Below are 25,713 nucleotides of genomic sequence, written 5' to 3'. Positions count from 1 at the left end.
AAAATTGATAGGGGTTGATGATTACACAACTGTGAATATACTAAAAACCAATGAATTATATACACTTTAATGGGTAAAATGCACAGTAGGGGGATTATATCTTAATAACGCCTTTTATCTTAAAGGTGGCGGGGGGCATGGAAGGAAGGGGCAGGGGTGGAATTTCCACCAGTTTCAGATCAAAAACTTTCGACACTTTGGAACCGCTGTTGCCTCTTCTTTGTCTCTCACTTCTCACAATTATCAGCAATCAGCGTATTTGCTAAGACATGTTCCCACTTCTCCCCACTGGCTCCCACTGCCTGGTCCAAGCCACCACCTCGTCTCCAAACCACCACACCCCTTCTAAGCAGTCTCCTTCCTCTCCCTTGCTCTCTCTCCCCTGTTCTCCACAGAGCAGCCAGAGGGATCCTATTAAAGCATTCCTGTCAGATTTCCCTCTTTTGCTTAAAAGCTTCCAGTGGTCTAAAAATAAAATTCATTTACAATTCAGCATTGGCCCCCCGCCACCTGTCTCTGCCTGCCGACCACACTTGTCCTCAAACACACCCCAGCCTCCAGGCCTCGGTACCTTGGATCCTCTTCCCTGGAATACTCTTGGTCGTGGTACCAGAAACCCCTGCTTGCTCCCCAGTTTCACTCGGGGCTCTGTTCAAATGGAAAACATTTTGCAGAGAAGCCCTGGCTGACCTCCCAACCTGAGCCAGCCACCAACCCCTGCTGGTCTCTCTCTCACCCGTGCCCTGCCTTATCCTTCAGGGCACCTCTGGTTAACCAAAAGTCCACACTTTTGGTGAACCACCTGTCTCCCCAGCTAGAACGTGCCATCCCTGGGAGCAGGAGCTTCATCCTGGATCCCTGCGACTAGAACAATGCCCCCACATAGTAGACACTCAAAAAATGAGAAAGGATCTGACACCAAAGTGCTGGCTCTTCTCACTGCCCCAGATCAAGCAAAGAAGACTCATCACCACGTTTAACACACCGCACACTGAAACGTCTACAACCCCCTCACTAAACCCTGTGAGTGCCTTATCTGAGCCACTGATCACTTTGAAATGTATGCATTTGTGCGGGATGATAATTCCCTACCAGACTGGGAGCTCCAGAAGGTCAGGGCCCTGAGTCGTATGTAGCCCTTGAAATCTGGCATAGAGTGTTGAACAGCATTTGGTAAATCTTTTGGTCACTGGCCAAAGAAGATAAATTTCAAAACCAATGGCAGAAGTTTAATTTCTCTGTTCCTAAATGTAGCAAAGGCACCACCTTCCATTCTACTGCTTTGAAAAATGCCTCAGCCCCATTTCCAACGGAACCGAGTCACAGTCAACCCTTGGAATTCCTTGGGCTCTGAGCTGTGCCAGGGGAAGCTCCTTGCAGAATGGAGTTTGCCAACTGAGCCCAGAAAACCTGTGTGAACAGCAAGCACACTTAAAGCAGCACTTAGTGAAACTGCTTCCTGTTATCTCAGGGAGACAGGAGCATGAGAGGCTGGCTTAAGGAGAAAACGCCTAGAGTGTAAGGAGGACCTGACATCACTCCCTCACACACACACAACATCCCCCAAAAAAGCCTCCACAGGCCGCCCCTCTATCTACAGGCTGTGCCGTGGAGTTGAGCCCCTTCTCACTCTGTTCTGAGCTGCGGGTGTCAGCACTGACCCTACCAATTGACCCATCAAAGTGTCAAGCTGGAGGAGATAACACGACATGTCCTCAGGGAACGTGGGGTCTAGATGGGGAGACCAAGGCAAGAAAAGGGCTTAGAAGGAAACACGGTTCAGTGAGAGGCACTGCACAGCCAGGTGGAGACGGGGGAAGCCAGAACGGGTGGTTGGGGAAGGCTTCTTAGAAGAGATGGCATTAAATGAGTACCTGAAAGATGAGTATGAGTGAACCAAGCAGAAGTGGGGAGAAATTACCAGAAACAGGGCACAGCACATGTGAAGATGTCATGGCCTGTAAGCGCCTGGCATTACCGAGCACCAAAAGGAGGGCTGGGAGAGCGGCACGAGGGGAGGAGACCGGCCTTCTAGAAGGTCCTAACCACCCTGAATCACCATTCTGAGACTTGCTTCTCTCATCCTGTTTCTCTCTCCCCGCCTCAGAAGGGCTGGAGTACATGTGACTCCTCTCTGTCTCCAGGGCAGAGCGAGACACCTGGCACTCGCGAGCATTCAGCAAGTTCCTGTGGGCGGTACGGTCCCTAGCCATGCGGGTGAGCCACCTCTTTCTGCCCGCTCCCCACCCCCAAAGCCATCCCCAGTCAGCTCGCCTAACTGAAGCACCCGGGGATGGTTAACCACAGACTGCCGATAGAAACAGAGGATGAAACAGGAGCAGCTGCGAGAGCTACGGTTACGTCCTTGATAAACGCCACTGACAACCCCGTTGGCAGATGTGACCACCGCATGGTCCTCGGAGACCAGATTCTCAGGGTAAACTTCAATCAGATGGCAACTCTAGTACAAGAGGGCCTGCCAAAATCACACGCCCTGAGACAGACTGTCAGCATGAAGTTCAAAACAGTTTCCAAGGTCTACTGTTTTTAGTCATAGTACTTCTGACAATGAAATGCATGGGTTCCCCCCACCCCCCCCACCCAATAAGTCTCTGATTGTCCAGACACAAAATGGGTGTCCTACAAATGTTTTCAATACTGACACTAACTCCCCGTATTTAAGGACTTGGTCCCACAAGACTTCTCCCCTGCTTCAGAGGCTAGTTCAATGTTCCAGGTTGCCACTTGGACCTCTGACCAACCAGCTATAACTTCCACAATCCTTTCCTCAGGTTAAATAATTACTAGAATGAATGGCTCACAGAAACTCAGGAACGCACTTTAGCTAGTATTACTGTTTTACTGATGCAACTCAGGAACATCCAAATGGAAGAATTGCCCAGTGCAAGGTCAGGGGAGGGCCATGGAGCCTCCTGGCCCTCTTCGGGCACATTGTCCTTCCAGCACCTTCGTGAGTTCACCAGCCTGGAAGCGCTCCAAACCCCCATCGTTCAGGTGCTTTTATGGATGGGTTCCATTAGGCAGGCCGGAATGACTGAATCATTGACTATTGGTGATTAACTCAATCTCCAGTTCCTCTCCCCTCCCCGGAGGTCAGGAGGGGTGCTGAAAGTTCCAACACTAATCACATGATCGGTTCCTCTGGCAACCAACCTCCACCCCGAAGCTATCCATAGGTCACTTTGTTAGCCTAAGCTCTGATGTGGCTGAAAGGGGCTTGTTAGAAACACCAGAAGTTACTCTGACCGTTAAAGAAATTTCAAGGGTTGGTAGAAGTTTTGGGGGGGGATGAAGACCAACTACATACTTCTTACTCTGTCACACAAGGTTTAAGTAGTTTCTTGATTTTTTTTTCCTTAAAACAATCCAGAAGATGAGAAGACAACCTGGTGAGTCAACAGGAATTTCCAAGTTGCCCAACAACCCTGCCCTGTACCTCCCGATAGGTTAGCCCCTGACCCACCCAGAGCTCTATCACTTTCAAGGACACACTCATAATTCTTCAAATCACACTTTGAACCCTTGCTTTCTGCCTAATGAGTTTTGATTTTATTCTAAAATAGTTAACTATGTGGGCTAGGCTAACCTATGATTTTTAACTCTTTTGGGAAAGAAAGGGGACTATAGGGATGTTACATGTAGTTTGAGGGCATCTTCTGAAGAGTTAAGGATCATTTGCCTAATCACATAAACCACTGTCCTCTTTGCTCTTTCCATTTCTTGGTGTACCTATTCTTAAAGTCCTATACTATAATCTTTTTTACGGTAGCTCTGCATGCTTCCCCCTAGTGAGGGTAGAAAAGGACTGCAGATACCTTCCCGTGAAATCCTAGTTGTCTGATACATGAGGCTTTCACAGGTGCTGTGCCCTCTTTGAACAACTTTCTTTCTTTATTCCTGTCCCGATAACTCTTTGTCCTCTGGATCTCACTTTATGCCATTTCTTCAGAAAGCCCTTCCCTTCTTTACTCACCCAATCCAAATCAGGCTCCTATTACTCTCCCGTAGTATCACGTCACGACACTTGTCATGACTGGTTATTATACATTCAGGTGCGTCTGGTTAGCATTTACCCCACCTCCCTCTCCCATGCACAAGCTGTGTGTGGGCAGGGACTGTGTTGCTTACATCTCTATATCCAGCTCCTGGAACAGCATGGCACAGAGGAGATATTCAACATGTATTTGTTAAGTGATTAGCTGCTTTTCTATAGAGGCCTAGGGTTTTCTGAACATAATATACCCAGTACTAGCTTCTAGTTTCTTAGGATACAAATTGCTCATGGTGTCTTCTGAACCCAGGGCCCTGTCATAGCAATAACCAAATAATTTTATTATTTGGCGGTGGCGGGGGTGGGGTGGGGGCTTTGGGGGTACGAGGGAATCGCACCACACAGTTTGTATGATCTTAGTTCCCCAAGTAGGGATCGAACTCAGGCCCTCAGGAGTGAAAGTGCAGAGTCCTAACCACTGGACCACCAGGGAACTCCCAGTAACCACATTTGAAAATGTCTGCTTTCATCCACATACTTGTGTACTTGTGGCTTTAAATGCAATACTAATCCTTACAGTGGCCCTTCCAGGTGTGATTATGACCCTGTTTTACAGACAAGGTTTAGAGAGAAAAACTAAAATCCTCATAGTTGCACAGCTAAGCTAGTAAGCATAGGCTCAAGCAGGAGTCAAGCTAAGCTCAGAGTCCAGGGTCTGAACTCCTTCTATTGAGTCTCCACTCCTCACACAGGGTACATAACCCCCCGCTCCATCCTGGAGGGGGACACTCCAGCAGGCCTGAGCACATAAGAAACCATAAGACCAATGAGTCGCTCATTTCTGGTAATTTCTTTCTTGATAGTAAATAACATGAAATATTTTTGTGTTAAAAAATGTATATTCTGAAGTATATAATAAATGTAAAGAAACATTAAAAAACAAAACACAGAAATTAAAAGTAATTTCATGCCTGTCTCAGGAACTTCCATGGAAAACCACAAAAAGCATTCTTTTGTCACTCTTTCATTTCATGTCCCTTTACCTTGCTGCTATATATATATATAGTTTTTGCTGCTATATTTTTAAAACACCAACATTCCAATTCAGTCTTCATGTTCCACTCCCACCCTCCTTCCACTAGAAAAATTCAAATGTTTAAAAGAAATTGGCAGTGTGTCGGCCACCGGCATGTCATTCTCAGAAGCCATCAGTCATTTATGAGGACACCTTTTTGGAGGTACAATAAATCTGATTTTTATTACACATCTTAGTTTAGAGTCACTTTTACATTCCTAGACAAAGAGATGATACAAATAAATATTGACTATAAAACTCAGAGCCCCAAGTATTGGCATATTCTTTGTCTAAAGGTAGCCAAAGAGAAGGTCAAGATCAATAGTAACTCCAAGGAGCCATAAAGCCCACTGCCTCCTGCCTGTCCCAGGATCACTCCTTTCATAAATAACCTCAGAAGCATTTCATTCAAGAAGCGAGGGCAGGGAGGAGGCGGGGCAGATTTCCAAACAGTACAAGACGCAACCTTGCACAACGACAATAGCCAGGCCTGCTGTTCTTATCCAGGTCCTTCTGAGCATTCTGATTATGGCTTTTAGAGTGTATTAACAGCCCCATTTTCGTCCACTGATGGTGCTGAGATGGCCCAAGGTGGTGTTCGTGCTGAGCCTTGGCCTCCAGTGGGAAATGTGAGGCTGGACTGATATCCCACGTTGACAGGGAATGGACACTTCTCACAAACTTGGCAATGATTCTACATTCAGTGAAGGGGCACTTATAAAAGTCACACAGGAGAAGTAGAGCGTGGCCCGTGCCGGAGCTGAGCAACTCTCTTGACGCCCGTGGTCGTGGAGATGCGGGTGGTGCCTTTCAAGCAGCATGCAGGCATTCGACGGGGAGCCATCCAACGTTAGGGTGGAGTCTTAAGAAAGTGCTTCATGCCTATGATTTGTGGCCTTGAGTTCTGAATCCAGGGGCCTGGGAGACATGGGATTTGAAATCTGAAACCAGATACATTCCTGTGGGCGGTTGCACGTTTGTCTCAAACTCCTTCTCTCGGATGAGTTTATTAGATCCTGGGGCCTTGCTGCCAGATTTCATTAGTTGCTGCTGACGTGAAGGCCCTCAGAGGGCTTGAAACATTCTAGCATGACTACAGACAATAAAAACCTGGTCCCTCAGTCATCTTGGTACATCTACACCTTTGGCTCAATTCAGAGCCCAAAGCAGCAGCTTCCTGGTGGCAGGGAGCAGGACGCTCTACTCTATTTGAATATTTATCGGATCCATTTTGAGAGAAGAAAAGCGCCGGAGACTCAACCTCCAGCCAGGTGTTCTTCTACTTCATTTCAAAGACCACCAGATGAACACAGCTGAGTACAAGGCAGGCCTGTTTTCATGACCCCGCCTGTCAACTCTGCTTACTTCTTTTGCCTTCTTAGAAAAGTTCCATGGTCATTCAACCAACCATGGTCAGAAGAGTCACCTTGAGACATCAGTATCCAGCTACAGGGTTATCTGCAATTTTTAATTCTCAGATTTCCTAGATGGAAATGTTCAGCCTACAGAATTCAGATCAGCTTCAAGGAAACGTAGTGCAAGAGACAGGTGTAACCAGCAGATCACCATCTTAGGCTACCCACCCCATCATTTGGTTCTGGTTCAAACAGGGACACTCTTAGTAAATAATAAAGAACAGAGTTTGATCCCGAGAAAGATGAGGGATGCCTCCATTATGCTCCGGGAATTGCTGAAAAGGGCCCTGGGTTCAGAAAGAATGGTTACTAAACAGGAGATAAGCTGATAGACGACAGATCTCCATTTGCAGGACGCTAAGACATTGCACTCGGTACCTCCTCTTTCCCACGGGTTCTGATCCAGAAAGGTGCCCTGGGAACTGAGCAGCTGAGTTAAAATATAACTCAAGGCCCACTGAGTCGCCACCTTCCCGAGGCACGGTGCCAGCAAGGTGCGCCGGTGTGGCCGACTAGGGACACATATTGTCCCCTCAGGCTTGGCTCATGGACTCAGACACCCACGTGGGAGCTTCCAGCCTGGATTAGTCATTCAGCGGGCCTTTAATACAGACAAAGGCAACAACTGCACGTTAATGTATTTCTAAAGTCGGGCAAGTTCTTGGTCTCTCTCTCTCTTACAGACACACACGACAACATTCAAAGAACATAGGCACCACTGTGCTTGCACACCCACACACACTTATGAGCTTCTCATGGGGGGAAATGAATAACATCCACCTAATGACCAACATAAAGCCAAATTTTGAATTTCAATAATACAGAGAACTAAAACTTACAAACCAAACCAGTATATGTAAACAGGAACTCCTAACTCCTCTGAACTATTCGATCACACAGCCATGCCACGCTACCACCCCGGGCTCTGCCTCGGGGGAGCCCCAGTCCTAGGATTAGTTGAGTTTCCTGCTGGAGGCAGGCAGGATTCCTCTGCCTCCAGCTGTCCTATCTTCCTTCGCCACTGCACAGAGCCTCATGACTCCATCTTGGCACCTACCTCGTCATCCCAATGCTCTCTATGCAAGGATGGAGCAAATCGGGGGATGCAGAAGTGCCACTCTGTGTCTCGTCCCCCCAGCTCTGGTCCCATCAGAGAAGGCAGAGACAGCATCCCTTTACCCAAAATACAGGCCCACTGCAGAGCATGCTCTAGAGGCAGAGGATGGGCCCAGGCAGGTTCACTCAGAGATTGTGCATGGAAATAGATGGTGACCAATAAACAGCAAAGTGACACGGCGTATGGACATGGCATCAGCTTACAGATTCACGTCTTGGATAAGATGGTCATGGTTTTGAGGTTTTAAAGAAGCTGTTTCCCTAAACTCTCCAAGGAGGCAGAGGAAGTGTTACTTCTATTACTTCTGACATGGAATCCTTCTGGAGCAGAAGTTGGCAGCTTCCTTGGAAAATATCTGCTCCTTCAGCAGACCCCAAAGGCAGATCCACTTCTGACTGAGGTGCATGGACCGTACCCCTCAGAGGCTTGGCTCCAAATGAGATTTCTCATTTTCTACCTACAAGAACGAGCACCTGCTCAAGTTCTAGGACTTTCGCTTTTCAGACTCACTGCCACTTTATCCTGAGGCTCCAAAGACTTGATCTGCTAAGGTGACTCCTGATTTTGCCCTATTGTTGTTCAACAAGAAGGGAGCCCAGTATAAAGAACAGACTAGAAAAGTAGAGGGGAGAGGATGGGACGGCAAGGAAAAGGAGAGGAAGTGGCAAGGGAGAAGGGAAGCAAGGTCACCGGTCACTCTCTTGCTTTCCACTCTGGCTATCACACTTTACCTTATCCAGGCAGTTCTGAGATGCTAATTAAAGGACAGGTCCCAGAGGAGCTGACTGCCATCTTGCGACCAGCATGTTCAACCAGATTAAGTTGGTTCATCGGCAAAGAGGCCATTGCTTCTCCCCAGGGGAATGGTTCTGAGTTTGGGGTCAAGTCCTCTCTGTAGGTTTTTGCTTGTCTCTTCTCCCAGAAGGCAAGGCTGTTTGTAACCTGGGAGAGGGGGAAGTGGCTTTACTTTGGAACTAGCCCCCGAGGCTGTGGATAAAGCTGAGATGCAGGCGTTCCTGAGGAAGAGGAGGAGGAGCCCGACTTCCTTCCACTTTTAGGCCTGCAAGAATCAAGCACAGATGTCCATTACACATCCCATCACAGTCTCTGATGCAGGTAAGCCTCCCTTCCCATCAGTGGCCACTATGTCTCAGAGTGGCCTTGCCTCATGGACTTTCAATGTAAAACCACCACAGACTGGCACAGCCTGACCCTCTGGGATAGCCAACATGACCCACCAATGGACGGATGACACCTCAGGGGGGGACTCTGATTCTCAGCAATTGTTCTTCCATTAAAATAACATCTTGACTGTCTTCTCTAAATTGGTAAGAAGGAAAAAAAAACCCAAAAAACTAAGTATGCAGGTAAAATGCCTTCCATTTTTGGTTTTGTGCTCAGTTATTTTCCTTAAACTTCTAATCCCGAATTTAATAAGACAGGATTTCTAATTGAGCACCAAATTAAGTGGTTGGTTATTTAAACTGAGGCTCAGAGCCTGGGCTGTGGATGCAGACAGACCAAGGTTAACTCGGGCTTTGCCACTTATAGTTCCATAATAAACAAGCACTTTTGCTACCCTCTCCCCTCATCTGTCCTTGTTCAAGCATGTTCTGTTCAAACACAGGTCCCCAAAGCCACTCACCTGGCCTTGGTTTTCTTATGTGCAGTGCTTTCAAAGGATGATGCATCCACCTGTATCTCATCTTCGTCCTGCAGAGCTGCATCCAATGCGGCCTGGACCTTGGGGGCAATGGCAGGGCCCTCGTAGTCTCTGGTGGTCCGACTGGGCATGTCCAGCTCCAGCAGCATGATGTTTTCTGCCTGCAGAAGCAGAGCCAAGACAGCTAGGATGGCATCCAATCAGACAAACGCAGTTCAAACAATCTAAACCCAAGAACAGAACCTCAGATTGCTTGCTACTCAAAGCCTACCAAGGCTCTGTCTAGAAAAAGTGATATCATTTTATAACTTTTTTCCTGGTGCCATTTCAGATGACTTTTATTTTACTTTCTATGCTTTTCTCTATTTTCCTTTAAAAAAAAAAAGAATGTGTATTGCATCCTAAGGGGAATAATCAAGAGAAAATAACAAATTAAGTACAACCCATTTATTGTAGACAGTATAAAAATACAAAAAGATATGCACAAGAAAATCATAGTCACCAATAATCTCCACACCTACAGCAGCTCTGATGAATTTTCTGGCTGTAGAGGAAAGGAGGCAGGTATGGTGCATATATGTGGAGTGTGTACAGGGGACAGTATATGTGCTTATTATCAGATTTTGAAAATCAGACCAGGCCCTGCCTCATAACTGGCCTTGTAGATAGATTCCCTCACTTGATATTCTGTGGTGGGCCTTTTCTTAGCCCCTAAACACCAAGCCGAGGGTGACGAGAGAAGAACACCCATGGCTCCACATCTTCCCCTCTAGCTCCTCCCACTAGTGGAGTTCAAGCCCCAAGGCCCCGGCGGGGGCACAGGGAAACCAGCTGGAAGAAGGTTAGGGGAGAAAATGGAGTGGCTACTGCACAACATGTCTCTCAATGGAGCAGGTCCGTTGCTAAAAATCATCTGAGAGCCACTGCTTGAAATTCTATCTCTGGATCAAGGTAAGCTCCCTGGAAACCCACATATCTGATTGTTGGCTTTAAAATCATGTTTTTAGGCTGAAGACATGAAATAAACTGGCAAGATATGCACCCTCCGAAACTGCTAGAAAAATACTTCTGAGGACTCTGACACATCCCTCATCTTCCACGACATAAAGCCACATGTGATAACCTCTTTTTTGCTTTTGTTTTCCTTATTCAGAATAACTCAGTGCCAGGAAGAACGGTGCTTGAAGAGTTAACTAGTCCTAATCTGCCTTGCTCTGGCTGCCCAGGGAGACTCAAAAACAATTTTTTTAAGTGCCAATCTTAAATTTTTTAAGTGACAATCTTTCATCATAAAAGTAATTCAGAGAATTCCCTGGCGATTCAGTGGTTAGGACTTGGTGCTTTCACTGCTGTGGTCCAGGTATGAATCCTGGTCAGGGAAACTAAGATCCCATAAGCCATGCAGTGCAGCCTAAATAAATAAACATAACAGAGGTTCCCCATGGATAGTTATAAAAAAATACAGATAAGCAAAAAGAAGAAAATTTTAAATGAATGTGCTTCCATTAACCATCAATTACCAGTTCACATTTTGATCTACTTTGCACCCGATTTTTTAAATTCATATATACGCTTTCAGGACCAACTGTTCTATAGCTGAGTAATACCTGCATCTCCTGGCTCATCCACTTACCAGCTACCTGAACTTTTAAGCCACAGGACTGACCACACAGAGTGGGTGAGAGGGCTCAATGAGAGCAAAGCGCTGAGTACAGTGCCTGGGGCATGGTCAGTGATTATAAATAGAAGCCTGTATGGTATTTTTACTGTAAAATATGTTTGGGTCATTAACTAGTTATCAATTATGTCACTTCAAATAACTACATGACTCACACATATTCTGTTAAATGGAAGGACCGCAAGTTCTTTCACAAACCTCCATCTCCTGTTATTAGACATCCTTCTTTCCCGTCTCCCCACAAGGCCATTCTGAAACTCACTATTAATGTGTATTGGCCACAGAGACTACAGTATGTTTGTACTCTCTCCTTCCCTAGTCCTAATTTTCTAAATCTCATTCTCTTTTACCTTGTTATTTATGATTCATTAATCATATGTATTATTTGTTATAATTGTTATTATTAATTTAGCTGTCCTTAGGTCCCTCTTAAAAGTATCAGGATACAAATTGTGACTTTTCAGATGGGTCAAAGGGTTTACATAAATTAAAACTCCTCCAGGACAGAGAGGAGAGAAACATGAGTACAATCTTCTCACCCTGTATCGAACGTCTGGACGAACCATCATGGACATTCTTGCGTGCTGGCTCAACGGTCTCCTGTATCCCACAGCTGAGACTGGCCGTTTCATCATCTGCTGGTTCCTGGAAATGGACTGTGTGCTCAAGACCCAGGCCAGAGTGTGTCCCACAGTCCCAAGACTGGGACTGTGGAACCAGCACTCAGAAAATTCTGAGCCTCCTTTAGTTAGAGCCTGAAATGGGAAACTCCCTGGACTGAGGGCTGACATGTAAATGGGGCGGGAGCTGCTTATATTTTCTGCTTGAATTGCTTTCTGATTCATGTGTGAGCATCACGCATCTTTCAAGCTGGAGGGGCTCTGAGTCATCACCCAGTTCTTAGATAGCAGGCATGAAGCTGAGCTGTCCACACTCCCCACTCCCACATCCTTGGCAGACTTCTCTCATCTTTCCAGCAGGACCCAGACAGAGACTGAGAATCCTCCACAGTCAGACTGACAGATAAGATAACATCTATGTACTGCCCCTCCCTTGGCCTGGCACACTTTATTGGACATCTGGGGAAGCTGAAGAGCAGGAACTTGGGAAAGGCCATTAGTTCACTATGATAATGTTTCCCGATTCCTAATACCACACTCGTCACCAAACGTTTCCCTCATGAACTTACAGCAGCCACAAAGTCACAGCTGCAATTGGTTCCAAGTTTAAAGGAATCAGACTGCATTTTACCATTCTCCTCTGGCCAAGTCCGGCTTATCAACATTCCACCCCACCCCATTCCCACATTACAAGTCAGTAGTGACTTACTCCAGTCTGGTTATAGGATGTAATTTCCAATGATCTTCCTCTTCATCGAAGAAGGATCTATTCATAATTTTACTTTTTTCTTCCAGAGGAATGAAGTTTTCTATAATAAGATGCCTGTAAGAGCACATATACACAGGTGAATAGATGGACAAAGAAGAAGAATGGGGTGCTGGCTATCTGGTCCCACATGAAGCAAGTGATAGCTAAGGGCCAAGTCACTCAACCAGTATCTACTGAGCAACACAACGGACTACCATCATACCAGGAGCTGGGGTACAGACATGAAGGACACTGGCCCCTGACTGAGACAGAGAAACACTCAGGTATGCTGACAGGTCTATCATAGGAATGGAGAAGGCAATGGCACCCCACTCCAGTACTCTTGCCTGGAAAATCCCATGGACAGAGGAGCCTGGTAGGCTGCAGTCTATGGGGTCACTAAGAGTCGAACATGACTGAGTGGCTTCACTTTCACTTTTCACTTTCATGCACTGGAGAAGCAAACGGCAACCCACTCCAGTGTTCTTGCCTGAGAACTCCAGGGACGGGGAAGCCTGGTGGGCTGCCATCTTATGGGGTCGCACAGAGTCGGACACAACTAGAGCAACTTAGTAGCAGCTATCGTAGGCATATGGAAAGGTCACTTATCCCCAAGGAGTAGCAGTTTGAGGAGGTGGAAGGACTAAAGAGGAAGGGAGGGACTTCCCTGGTGGTCCAGTGGCTAAGACCACATTTCCAATGCAAGGTGCCTGGATTTGAAGTCGGGGAACTAAGATCCCACAGTTTTTGAAGTAAATAAATAAATAATTTTTAAAAATAAAAAGGAAGGCAATGCCTGGGCTATGCTGCAGTGAACTTGTGCTAAGTACTTGGGGGAGGGCCACTGGAACTGCTAAACCTGCTCCTTAATTTCCAAAATGCTGAAAACAGATTACAATTTCAAATGCCTTCCTCTAGTCCTACGGACTGTTGCCCAAGGCGGAAAACTTCACATTCTAATCACCAGAACAAAGAGGAGAACAAGATGAATTTCAGCCCCTTAGACCCCTGCGAATGAAGACCATTCCTGAGAAGAGTCTCTGCCTGAGATGCACCCAGGGAACACGGCAGACAATGAAACTGGAACCCGCTGAGCTGTGTCTCTCCATGGTGATGACAATTTCCTGCCCCTCTCTGAGCACACTCCTTCCAGACCTCAGGACAGAAGAATGCCAACAGGGGGTGAATGTGGCAGACACACAGAACAAATTCCACAGAGGTCGAGGGGACTATGAGAAACAGGCTGGCTTGCTGTTTATTCAGTAGATATGAATAAGAGACAGAACAATGAAAATGACTTCCTTAAAAAAAATAATTTGAAGAGATGACATTTTCTCTTTGACTATTTAAGAAATGATTTTTCAAATATTTCGGGGTTTTTTCCTTCTGATTTTAAAGATCTTATTTATACATTAGAAAATGTGAGACTTCCCTGTTGGTGAAGTGGTTAACACTCTGAACTCCCAATGCAGGGGGTGCAGGTTCGATCACTGGTCAGGGAACTAAGAACTAAGAACCTACATTCTATGCAGGGCCAAAACAAAATTTTTTTTAAAGAAAAGAAAACGTGAGAAATACAATTACACACAATTTCAGTACTCAGAGATAGACATTTTGACATATTTTGTTCTGACCTTTTCTAGGTGTACATGCCTAGCAAGAGAACTAACACATTTTTTAATTTTAAGGGCTCCTTTCCAAATTTACAACTTAATCATTAAAAGAATCTCTTTGAAAAGTTCTTTTTTTATTATTCTATTTATTTACTTTTGGCTGCACTGGGTCTTTGTTGCTGCAGTGGGTTTAGTAGCTAAGTTGTGTCTGACTCTTTGCGACCCCATGGACTGTAGCCCACCAGGCTCCTCTGTTCACGGGATTTCCCAGGCAAGAATACTGGAGTGGACTGCCATTTCTTTCTCAATGAAAAGTTCCTCTTTAAAGAAAACTTAGAGCAAATGAAGTGAAAGAATTGATATTTTAAAAAATTTTTTTTAATTTGCAAAACCCCTAATGAAATAATGGAGTTACACAAAGACCACACTGGTGGCTGAAACCATTAGCTCAGTGGTTCTCAAGCCAGGCTGCATATCAGTATCACTTACAGTATCTTAGTCAGCCCTCGTGATCAGTGATTCTCAAAGTGTGCTCATAAACCAGCAGAAACAACAGCTGGTACTTGTGAATGCAAATGCTCAGGCCCCACCCCAGATGTGCTGAATCAGATTCTCTGGATGTGGGGCCCAGTGATCCACGTTTAACAAGCCCTTCAGATGAACTGGTACCTGCTGAAAATTTAAGGACCACTACCTAGACGAGTGAAATCAGAATCTCTTGGGTAGGACCCAAGTGTCACTATTTTTAAAAACTCCCCCATTGATTTATGTGTGTAATCAAGGTTAAGAACCAGTCCTTCAGGGTTCACCTTCAGTTACAGGAAAATAAGGAAGATAGAGACGCAAGCTAAATGATACCATGAAGAAGCAGCAGACTGACAAATCAAGAACGTGGTATATTTCTCTAGGCTAACTGCCCCAGCCTTTTCAACAAGACAACTATGAAAACAAATTTCTAAAAAGTAAAGGGGTTGCTCCAGATTAAAATAAGCTTAACAAACATAATAACTAAATGCAATATATAGTCCTTATGTAGATCTTAATATAAATAAACCAAGAAAATCCAAATATGGGTAGGGTATGAGAGAATACTAAGAAACAATGTTAATTTTGTTAGGTGAAAATATATCATTACATCCACAAAAATCAATTTTAATTTTGACACAGTAGCTTCAGAATAAACATTCTGAAAATAAAATTACGAAAACAATTCCTTATATGATAACATAAAAAAAATAAAATACTTAGGTATAAATTTAACAAAAGAAGTGCAAAGACTATGCAATGAAAAATACAAACATTTATGACAGAAATTAAAGAAGATTTAAATAAATGGAAAGACATCCCATGTTCATGGGTCAGCATACTTAATACTGTTAAGATAACAATACTCTCCAAATTGATCTATAGAGTCAACACAATTCCAATCAAAATCTCAACTGCTTTTTTAATTTTTGCAGAAATTGAGAAGTTGATCTTAAAATTTATATGGAAATGCACAAGACCCTGAATAGCCAAAAGAATCTTGAAAAAGAACAAAATATTGGAGCATTCATATTTTCTCATTTCAAAACTTACTACAAAACTACAGTAAATAAGACAGCGTCATACTGGCATAATGATAGACATATAGTTCAACAGAATAGTACTGAGGGTACAGAAATAAACCTTTACAGTTATGGTCAACTGATTTTCAACAAGGATGCAAAGACAAAGAGAGAAGACACTTTTCAACAAAAGGTGCTGGGACAACTGAACATCCACAAGCAAAAGAATGTATTTGGAATCATACTTCAGACCATATAAGAAATTAACTCAAAATGGATCATAGACTAAATGTAAGACCTCAATCCGTAAGACTCTTGGATAACCTAAGAGAACTAAAAATGTTAAGTCCACAATTAAACTTGGATACAAATGTTCACAGCAGCATTGTTAACTATAGCTGAAAAGTAGAAACAACCCAAATGTCCATCAACTGATTAATGGATAAATAAAATGTGGAATATTCATATAATATGGTTCAGCTCTAAAAAACGAAGTGCTAACATGCTACAACACGGATAACTCCTGAAAACATGTTAATTGAAAGAAACCAGTCACAAAAGACCACATACTATATAATTCCATGTATATGAAAGGTCCAGAATAGGTTAATTTACAGAGTCAGAAAGTAGATCAGTTACTTATAAGGCTGGGGGAGGAGAAAATAAGGAGCGACTGACAATTGGTACACATTTTCTTTGGGTGAAGGCACACACAAATGTTCTAAAATTAGACTTATATATATACATATTTACATGACTTGTAGGGGAGTTCCCTGGTCACCTAATGGTTAGGCTTCCGGGCTTTCACTGCTGTGGCCCAGGTTCAATCCTCAGTGAGGGAACAGATTCCCCAAGCTGTGCAGCCAAAAAAAAAAATTGACTTGTATCTTGTATACTTTAAATAGGTGAATTGTATGGTATGTGAATTATATCTCAATAAAGATTTTCTTTAAAAAAAAACAAAAACAACACTGTGGTACATATGTAAGTATGTAGGAATGAGGTAACATGATGTAAGTTTTGCTTTAAAATATTTTTATGAGGGTTAAGTTCTGTGCTTTCACTGAAGGGGGCATGGGTTCAAATCCCTGGTGGGGGAAATAAGATTCTGCATGCTACATGGTGCAGCTCACCCCCCTAAAAAAACACAAACAAAAAAGCCAAAAGCAAGCAAACTATGAAAGACAGAGGACAAAAGACTATTTATCACAGCATCTCGGGCTTTCCTGGTAGCTCAGCAGTAAAGAATTCGCCTGCAATGCAGGAAACTTGGGTTCGATCCCTGGGTCAGGAAGATCCCCTGGAGAAAGAAATGGCAACCCACTCCAGTATTCCTGCCTTCCTGCCTGGGAAATCCCATGGACAGAGGAGCCTGGCAGGCTACAGTTCATGGGATCACAAGAGTCAGACATGACTTAGTGATTAAACCACCACCACCGCTGGGCAATGGATATCTGGGTGTTCCTTATACCATTCAGAAAATTCTAATTAATAAAAGATTCCCTTTCATCAATAGATAATGGCTTCAGGAAGGCAGAGTGGGAGGAACTTGGAGATCATCTGGTGAAGATATGCAGTTAACAGACAGGATGCAGAGACAGAAAATAACTTTCTTAGGAATAAACAGAAGACAGACAAGGTGGTGAGAGTTGGAGAGAAGTAGGCAGGGGCCCTGTCTTCTGACGGGTTTAACAAACAACAACGCAGCAAGTGGCTGGGGCGCCCCGGAAGGTCCAGGACTTACTTGAGTTTCAGCTCCCTGGTAAGCTCATTCTGGGTCTGCTCCAGCTCCTGTCGCTCCTTGATGTGCTCTTCTTGGAGGTCATGGATCTCTGCCTTGACTGCCTGAAGCTTAGAGAAGAGCTGGAAACAACAGGAGAGGCGGCTGAGCGGGCGGCCCTCTAGACAACAGAGTTCACCCTCTGTCCCGCGCCTCATGGAGCCTCTGCCTGCCTCACTCCTTTTCTACCTTTTTGAGTTTCTTGGTCTTGATGTCCACCTCTTGCTGCAGTGAGCTGTACGTCTCCTTCAGTTCCAAGGTCTCCTCGTCTCGGCTTTCCATCTGTTGCTGGATTTCTCTTTCTCGACGTTTCTGAGCAATGTCACAAAATTGATCAGTATGCCTACAGACAATGTCTATTCAAGAATATGGGGCTGGGTGTGCTAGATCAGTCTCCCACCAAGAAGGGGCTGACACATGTCCTTTCCATCACCTTTGAAGAGTCTAATAGAAAAGATATTTGCTCTGTAGCATTAACACACCCCACCCCACTCCATTCTCTCCAAAAAGGAATGACAAGTTACCTGTTCTGCAATTTCTTGCCGTTTCTGCTCCAGGATTTTCTGCTGTTCATTTGTATGATCTACTATATTTTTTCCTCCAACGAGCAGCTTACTCTCCATGGCCTTTATGAGAAAAGAGCAGAATCCATGTCGTGAGTGGTCTCGCTCAGAACATAGCTCCTCACAGGGAAGCCTATGAAAGACAAAGAGCTCCGGACCGAGCCAAAGCAGGTAAATTCTTGGAGTAAGTATACTGTGCTCAGCTGGGCCTTTCCCATCCCTGGGGTGGAGCTTTGGCGGCTTCACTAGGGCTTTATAATGGAAATACTGAAGACACAGCTTCCCTAGACATACGTGAATTTCAGCTTTATTTTTTAAAGAAAATTTTTGGTTTGTTTGTATGAAGTAATGACCCCAGTTAGAACCTATTAAGCACCTCCTACATGCTAGGAACTGGGGGTGCCACTATGAATATGAGTCAAAAGCTGAGAGTCCATGGAGGGCCACAAGTAAGCAAGTTCTCATCAGATGGAGTCAGATCTTAGCATGAGGAAAAGACAGAATAATACAGGCAGAGGCACAGGGAAAGGGGGGAATTCAGGCTTTCCCAAAGGCAGTCAGGGAAAAGCTTCCTGTCTCAAGGGACAGTTACAAGAGTGCTAAAGTAAAAATAGGAAACAGCTAAGGAAAAAAAGTTGTTTTCAGAGGGTAGGGTAGAGTGGTGATAAATGAAGCTGGCAAAGCGATCAGGGGGTAGTTAAAAACCTCCAAGCCTTGTTAAGGGAGACTAAGCTTGACCCTGAGAACTGCAGGAACCACTGACGCGTCCTTTGAGCATTAGGATACATGACCAGATCTGTGTTTTAGAAACAAACTCCCCTGCAACAGGAAGAATAACTGGAAAAGGGCAGGCTGGGTGGAGTGAGAGCAGACAGGAGGCTGTTTAAAGGTTCCAGCCTGAGCTGGGGCAGGAGAGGTTGGGAGAGCAAAGTGGATGGGTCCAAGGGAGGCAGGATTCAGAGACTGAGGGAGAGCGAGTGGGAGCTGGCAATGACAACTCCTAGGAATCTGGCTAGACTGAGGAAAGGCAGGCTGAAGCAGGTTCTGCATGGCCCTGGGCAGCTCCGTGGAAATATCCAGCAGGTAGAGGCTATTAGCTGGGATGTTAGGAGACAGTTCTGGGCTAACCATACAGACTGAAAACCTTCAGCATTTAGATGAGGGCTGAAGCCAGGGGAATGATTTGCACCTGAGAAGCATGGACTCCGAAAACTCCGCAACCTTGCTTTAAAGAAACTTCTACCCCAGCTGTCATGTTTCAACCCCTGAGACGTTCCTCTTCTTTCAAAACGGAAAGACTGGACTGATTACTAATCACCATCCCCAACACACTCCCTTCCAGTTCTAAAATTCTTTTGTCCTAGGACTGTATATCATTCAGGGACTGAGAAAGACAGATGTCATGTCATTCTCCCATAAATAAAACATGTAAGAGGTCCAGTAAGCTTGAGGTGATGCTGAGTCTGGCCATACTCAGCTTCTGAGAGTTGCCCAACTACCCCAGGTTATTTAGAGTCTAGGTGCTCCTGGGCTTCAATAAAAGCTGTGATCTTTAAAAATACCACATGCAGATTAAACACAAGCATACCCAGTTACACAGTGCAGGAGTCAGGAAGGGTCAAGTGACATAACAGAACCCCATAGTAAGCCCCTCCCCAGAACAGTTACTTCCTAATTGTGTTGTATGTGACTCCATTTTCACACCAGGTCTTGAGAGTCCTACAAAGGATCCCTACCTCTGAAATCAAACAGGACCCAGCTCTCTGAAAGGGCTACTACGATGCCACAGATAAAGTACAGCTTCACACGGTGGGGGAAGGGAAGGCAGGAAAGAGATCATTTTGTCATTTTTTTTAAAATTAATAAACACAGACACGTTTTACAGTAGAAATCAAAGTTTGCATAAACACAACAAGACAGAACCCAACAATTCAAAGAAATTCTGGCATGTTGTCAAGCAGTGGTCATCCTCGGTTTTCCACAGCCAGCGCTGAGCTCTCCTCTGCCAGGAAAGTCCTTTGGTGGCCCAGAGTCCAGGCACCCGAGGGAATTGGTGCCAGAAAGAACAGGCAACACACTGGCACCTCCACACTCTAGAATTTTACTCAGCCACTGGCACACAGGGCCCGACTGCAAGGGAGCACCCGGGGTGATTTTGCTTAATCAGGCACCCTGCATATGAAAACCACAAGCAGACACCACTGTTTACCTACCAGACAGACAAAAATTCAAGTCTGCTAATCACAAGTGTTGGTAAGGATGGGGAACAACCAGGACTCATACCCCCCTGGTAGAAGCATCCACACACGTGTTGCTGTCTGGTGAAGTTGAAGCTATACACACCCTAAGACCTGATGATGTCAAGCAGGAAACTTTCACTCACACAAGTTCTCCTCGAGTCAAGGACAAGGAAATCAGGGCAAGAAAACTAAAACAACCCACACTATCAAGAGAATGGCATGCCATGGAAATCTTAGGGCAGTAAGAATAAATCACAGTTCTAGGCATCAAAATGGATAAATTTCATTAACATAACATTTAGCAAACAAAAGTAGATCACAGCAGTGGGACTCAATTGATACGAAAGTTAAAAATTATGTGAAACTAAAAAGATCTTTGAGGGGCTCCATAGCTCAGGGGTTAGAGCACTGGTCTCGTAAAAAGATCTCTGGGGGATTCCCAGGTGGCTTAGTGAGTAAAGAATCTGCCTGCAATTCAGGAGATGCAGGAGATCTGGGTTTAATCCCTGGGCCAGGAAGATCCCCTGGAGGAAGGCGCAGCAACCCACTCCAGTATTCCTGCCTGGAGAATCCCATGGACAGAGGAGCCAGGTGGGCTACAGTCCATAGGGTCACACAGAGTCAGACATGACTGAAGCGACTGAGCATGCACAAAATGATCTCTCATGTAGAGATATATATACACATATATACACATTTGGGTATACTATAAAGAAAAGCAAAGAAAGAATAAACACCAAATTCAAGGTAACGGTTACCTCTGGGGAGGTAGGGGCACAAAGAGCTTGTCAAGATACAGATGCTATTCTGTTTCTTATACTGGGGGAGGGAGGGGGGTACATGGATATTATTGTCAAAGATTCTCCAGGCAAGAATACTGGAATGGGTTGCCATGCCCTCCTCCAGGGGATCTTCCCAACCCAAGGATTGAACCCAGGTCTCCTGCATTGCAGGTGGATTCTTTACCGTCTGAGCCACCAGGTAAACCCATGAATACTGGAGTGGGTAGCCTATCCCTTCTCCAGGGGATCTTCTTGACCCAGGAATCAAACCGGGATCTCCAATATTGCAGGCAAGATTCTTTACCAGCTGAGCTACTAACTAGGGAAGCCCCTGGGCACTGAATATCAACATCATTCCTCATATCATTTTTTTTTTATAAAACAAAAAAATTAGAAAGAAAAAAGAAGGGGCCTAAGGCAGGGTACAGTACCTTGATTTTGGCCCCGAGCACCTCAGCAGCGTCCTTCTCCCGCCGCAGATCCTCCATCTTTTTCTCCTTCTCCTTCAGCAGCCTCTTCTTTTCCTCTGCAACCAAGCTGTGGTCCTCAACAATGGCCCGCTTCTCGATCTCCAGTTTCTCTTGCTGTTCCCGCCAATAATCATCCTTGTCATCCCCTTCCTCCTCCCCCTCTTCTCCCTCCTCCTCCTCCTCTTCCCCACCCCCAACCCCCCTCCGCTTCTCTCGCCTCTTCCTTCTGCCAATGGACCGTTTCTCTAACTGGGCCTTGAGCCGAGCAATCTCTTCCTGGAATTCTCGAAGAAGGGCGTCCTTAGGGTCCTCGTTGACCCTTGGCTTGTTCTTAATGTTTTTGGCACGGTTGGCATATCTTAGAGTGGTTAGGGTCTCTTCTACATTGTAAGAGGCAGGCCCCACGTTGGCCACCATCACAGTTTTAGCATTACCACCAAGAGAATCCTGGAGGAGCCTGGTAAGCTTGGAGTCCCGATATGGAATATGAGTGCTTTTTCCATCCACCAGGGCAGAAATGACATTACCCAAGGCTGAAAGGGACAGGTTGATCTTGGTTGCTTCCTTCAGTCTTTCCCCTTGCGCACCGGTCTTGGCCTGCCGTTCACTGCCAGCAAGATCTACAAGGTTCAATTTCCCTACCCGAATGTGGTTTTCACCGTCGAGGCCCACCTCACTGCATTCGATGGTGATGACAAAAATTGCATGTGAACGGGAACTGTGCTCATTCATGTTGGTGGCCCCAACAGAACGGTTCTGATTCCCCACGTTCATCACATGCTCTATTTCCTTCACGCTCTTGGTAACGAAGGAAGACAGGTCTTTCACGTACACTCCGGTGTCAGGCCTCTCCTTGAGCTCAAGCCTTTTGGTCTGATCCTTGGAGAGCAGGTCTCGGATCTCCTCCTGGTAGATCTCCAAGTAAGAAGCCCTGACCAAGTACTGTTGATTCTGGGATCGAGAGATATGGGTAAAGATGTGATCAAACGAGTTAGGGATGACCCCTCTTTTTTCAGGGTCACCCCGGACTCCTTCCATCGTGTAGGTTTTCCCAGTCCCTGTCTGTCCATAGGCAAAAATTGTCCCATTGAAACCCTGAAGGACAGAGTCCACCAGCGGTCGGAAGGTCTCATCATAGAGTTCAAACTGTTTGGCGTTCCAGTCGTAGACAGCATCAAAAGTGAAGGTCTTGGGCATTTCATGGGCCACTCCCTTGGGGTTCTTGACAGACACCTGCCCTAGCTTCACATCCACATCCACCACCTTGTCGTATGAAGCAGCCTTTTCCTTGCCATTCATGGGCCGACAGCGAACCACCACTCGGACCGATTCTGAGCTTTTCAGCTTTGACATGATGACCTCTGACCAGGTCACTCTTAAGGGCTATGAATCCAAAAATATCTCAGGATGCTAGGGTCCTAGGGGGAGGGGAAAAAAAAAAGTAAGCAGACAGTACAGTTGTCACTGGGGACTGATTATACACCCAGGTCACCTCCATCTAGCCAACCATCTGACAGCTATACTTAATAACTACTACAAATGGCTATTTCCTCATGGGATCTTAACCAGTTGCAGAGGGAAAAATAAAAACACTACCCCACCAACAGTGTTAACTACCCTGTCTACTCTTCAATGTATATTATATCCTATACTACAAGTTGAGGTGGCTGGAAGCTTTATAAAAGCCCAAGTAACCTTATATGCTGTGGAACTACCATAACCTCTGCATAGAGCCATTTGGAGCTATTTTTCTAAATTTAAAATGCAAAGCCCCTTTGATCTAGCAGTTGTATTTCTAAGAATTTATCCTTCACATAGAAGGATATCTGTTGTAGCATCATCTGTGGTAGCAATAGATTGTGGACAACCCCAATTCCCATCAAGAGGGGGCTGATGAAATAAATTTAATATATACAGTGGAATCCTGTGCAGTTGCTAAAAAAAAATGTGCTAATCTAAACATAATCCTAAACCAAGATATGCTGTTAAGTGAAAAAACCTGGACAAGGAACAGTATCTATAGCACAGTTTACATATGCATACTACAGTATTAGAAGCATACATGTAAAAGTGGTAACAGTGGCAACCTCGGGAGGGGAACTAGGAGCCCAGAGGACACTCAGAGATCTAGAGAAAGAAAAAAAAAACTCTTCCCTATACACTCATTAGTACTGTTAGAATTTCCTATCTTGTACTGATAATACTTTTCCATTCTAAAATCAACTATGGCTTGTGCAAAATGTGTTCAAATAAACAAGGATGTGGGGTAATGCATTACAAAGAAAGCACTTATTCAGTCAATAAATTTTTAAAAATTTGAGTGCAAATAAGAAAATAGATGTTAAGAAATTTTTAAGTAAAAACAAAAAAGAACTTCATTTGGTGCTAAAAACTCACGGAGCAGAAGAAAGGATGTTTAAATGGGTTCTTTGGGAAGGGGTAGAGAGCAAGCAAATTAGAGCAAAGAGATACATATGATGACGTTAAACTCCCCAAAACCTCAAACCAAGGGTTTTTAAAAAAACAGATCATTCTGACTTCCCTGGTGGCGCAATGGATAAGAATCTGCCTGCCAATGCAGGGGACACGGATTTGACCTCTGGTCTGGGAAGATTCCACAGGCCACAGAGCAACGAAGCCCATATGCCACAACTACTGAGCCCACGCTCTAGGGCCTGCAAGCGGCAGCTGCTGAGCCCTATGAGCTGCAACTACCGAAGCCCATGAGCCTAAAGCCTGTGCTCTCGGCAACAAAGACCCAGCACAGCCACAAATAAGTAAACAGACAAAATTATCTTTAAAATAAAAATTATTTTAAAATATATACATTTTTAAAATTAAAAATAAACAGGTAATTCACATGATTCTTGATTCAAAAGGTCCTTTGCTGACAGGTCCCTCTCCCTTATCTGTTCTCCAGCCAACCACTTCCCTGCTTACAAGGCAAGTATTATTAGATTTTTAATCTTCCTGAATAAGTTTATGCAGAGCAAGCTCATATGTATTAATGCACACTTATCCTCTCTTTTTTTACACAAGTATAGTATGTAACACACAATACGCAGTGTCCTGCAGCTTGCTTTTACTTAACAACCTATCTTGGAGTTTGTTCCCCTCAGTAAATGCAGAGCTGCCCTATTCTTTATGACAGCAGTAAAACATCCCTCTGTTTGGAGGCATTGTAATTTATTTAACCACTACCCTAGCACTTAAGCTGTTTCTGATATTTTACTATGAAAAACCCAGGACCACATCCTTTCATGTATGGGAAAAAAATCTATCTGGATCACAGGATATATGCATTTGTAATTTTGATAGATACTTAGAACATGAATTACAGTATTCATTGAGTTGTGAGACTAACCTATACCTTGCCAACAAAAGGCGGAAAAATGTATAGCCGTGATGAGTCATTCTAGGCATATATGCTGCCAATTAATAAACACAGAGTTATGTTCCTTCATTGATCTTTCACAAAAAATTGTTCTGTCGGTAAGTAAGCACATGGAAACATGAGAAGCTATTTTTCATAATTCTTCTAATTGTTATATGTAATAAAATAATGTTCTCTAAGAATGTATAACCACAAGACCTCTTAGCCTCCCTGCATCAGCGTTTTTGTAAGATCTGTAAAACAGGGATAATTCTCCTTCATTTTGGATGATTGTCAGACTAACAGTTACTTATAAACGTGGAAATAGTTTGGGAACTAAAATAAAGTCAGATTAAAATTAACTAATATAGGGACTTCCCTGGCAGTCCAGAGGTTAAGACTCAGCACTTCCACTGCAGAGAGTACAGGTTCAATCCTTGGTGGGGGAACTTTTGCTCACATGCGACAGCATGGCCAAAAAAGAAAAAAAAGTTAAAACAACTGCATCCAAAACCTTTGTCAAAGGGTCATTCTGAAGATTACTGGGGGTGATGGTGGTGGTTTAGTCATTAAGTTGTGTCCGACTCTGGTGACCCCATGGACTATAGCCCACCAGGCTCTTCTATCCGTGAGATTTTCCAGGCAAGAAAACTGGAGTGGGTTGCCATTTCCTTCTTCCAGGGATCCTCCCGACCCAGGGACTGAACGCGTGTCTAGAGCATTGCAGGCAGTCTCCAACACTGCAGGTGGATCCCTTATTGCTGAGCCACCAGGGAAGCCTAATTTTATGCATTAAATATCACTAGACTAATAGTTTCTCTTGTTCAATTTGTAGTCATCATCCTTAAAAAAAAAAAAAATCAGTTCAAATTGAGATCCAAATACCTAATCAGTGTTCAACTGTGGTGGTTTGTGGTTTAGTTGCTAAGTTGAGTCCAACTCTTACGACCCCATGGACAGTAGCCTGCCACGTTCCTCTGTCCATGGGATTCTCCAGGCAAGAATACTGCAGTGGGT

The 25,713-nt window shown here is 44.6% G+C and overlaps 1 protein-coding gene across 4 annotated transcripts in view; it reads right to left on the bottom strand.

Annotated features, from left to right (window-relative positions):
- Positions 1–5,010: 5,010 nt before the first annotated feature.
- Positions 5,011–25,713, bottom strand: part of KIF3B (kinesin family member 3B) — a 38,418-nt gene continuing 17,715 nt past the window's right edge. For all 4 annotated transcript variants that reach the window (XM_065921821.1, XM_065921819.1, XM_065921818.1 and 1 more), the window contains 8 exons: positions 21,285–22,741; positions 17,793–17,894; positions 17,458–17,580; positions 17,233–17,351; positions 12,290–12,403; positions 11,500–11,605; positions 9,265–9,443; positions 5,011–8,679 (listed from right to left, as the gene is read on the bottom strand). In XM_065921821.1, coding sequence (XP_065777893.1) covers positions 8,583–8,679; positions 9,265–9,443; positions 11,500–11,605; positions 12,290–12,403; positions 17,233–17,351; positions 17,458–17,580; positions 17,793–17,894; positions 21,285–22,676 — 2,232 coding nt within the window. In that variant the 5' untranslated portion in view covers positions 22,677–22,741 and the 3' untranslated portion in view covers positions 5,011–8,582. The remainder of the gene's footprint in view (positions 8,680–9,264; positions 9,444–11,499; positions 11,606–12,289; positions 12,404–17,232; positions 17,352–17,457; positions 17,581–17,792; positions 17,895–21,284; positions 22,742–25,713) is intronic.

Source organism: Muntiacus reevesi, chromosome 2 (assembly GCF_963930625.1).
Source record: "Muntiacus reevesi chromosome 2, mMunRee1.1, whole genome shotgun sequence".
Classification (NCBI taxonomy): Eukaryota; Metazoa; Chordata; class Mammalia; order Artiodactyla; family Cervidae; genus Muntiacus; species Muntiacus reevesi.
Note: the sequence above shows the minus strand (reverse complement) of the source record. Positions and strands in the feature narration are given on the sequence as shown.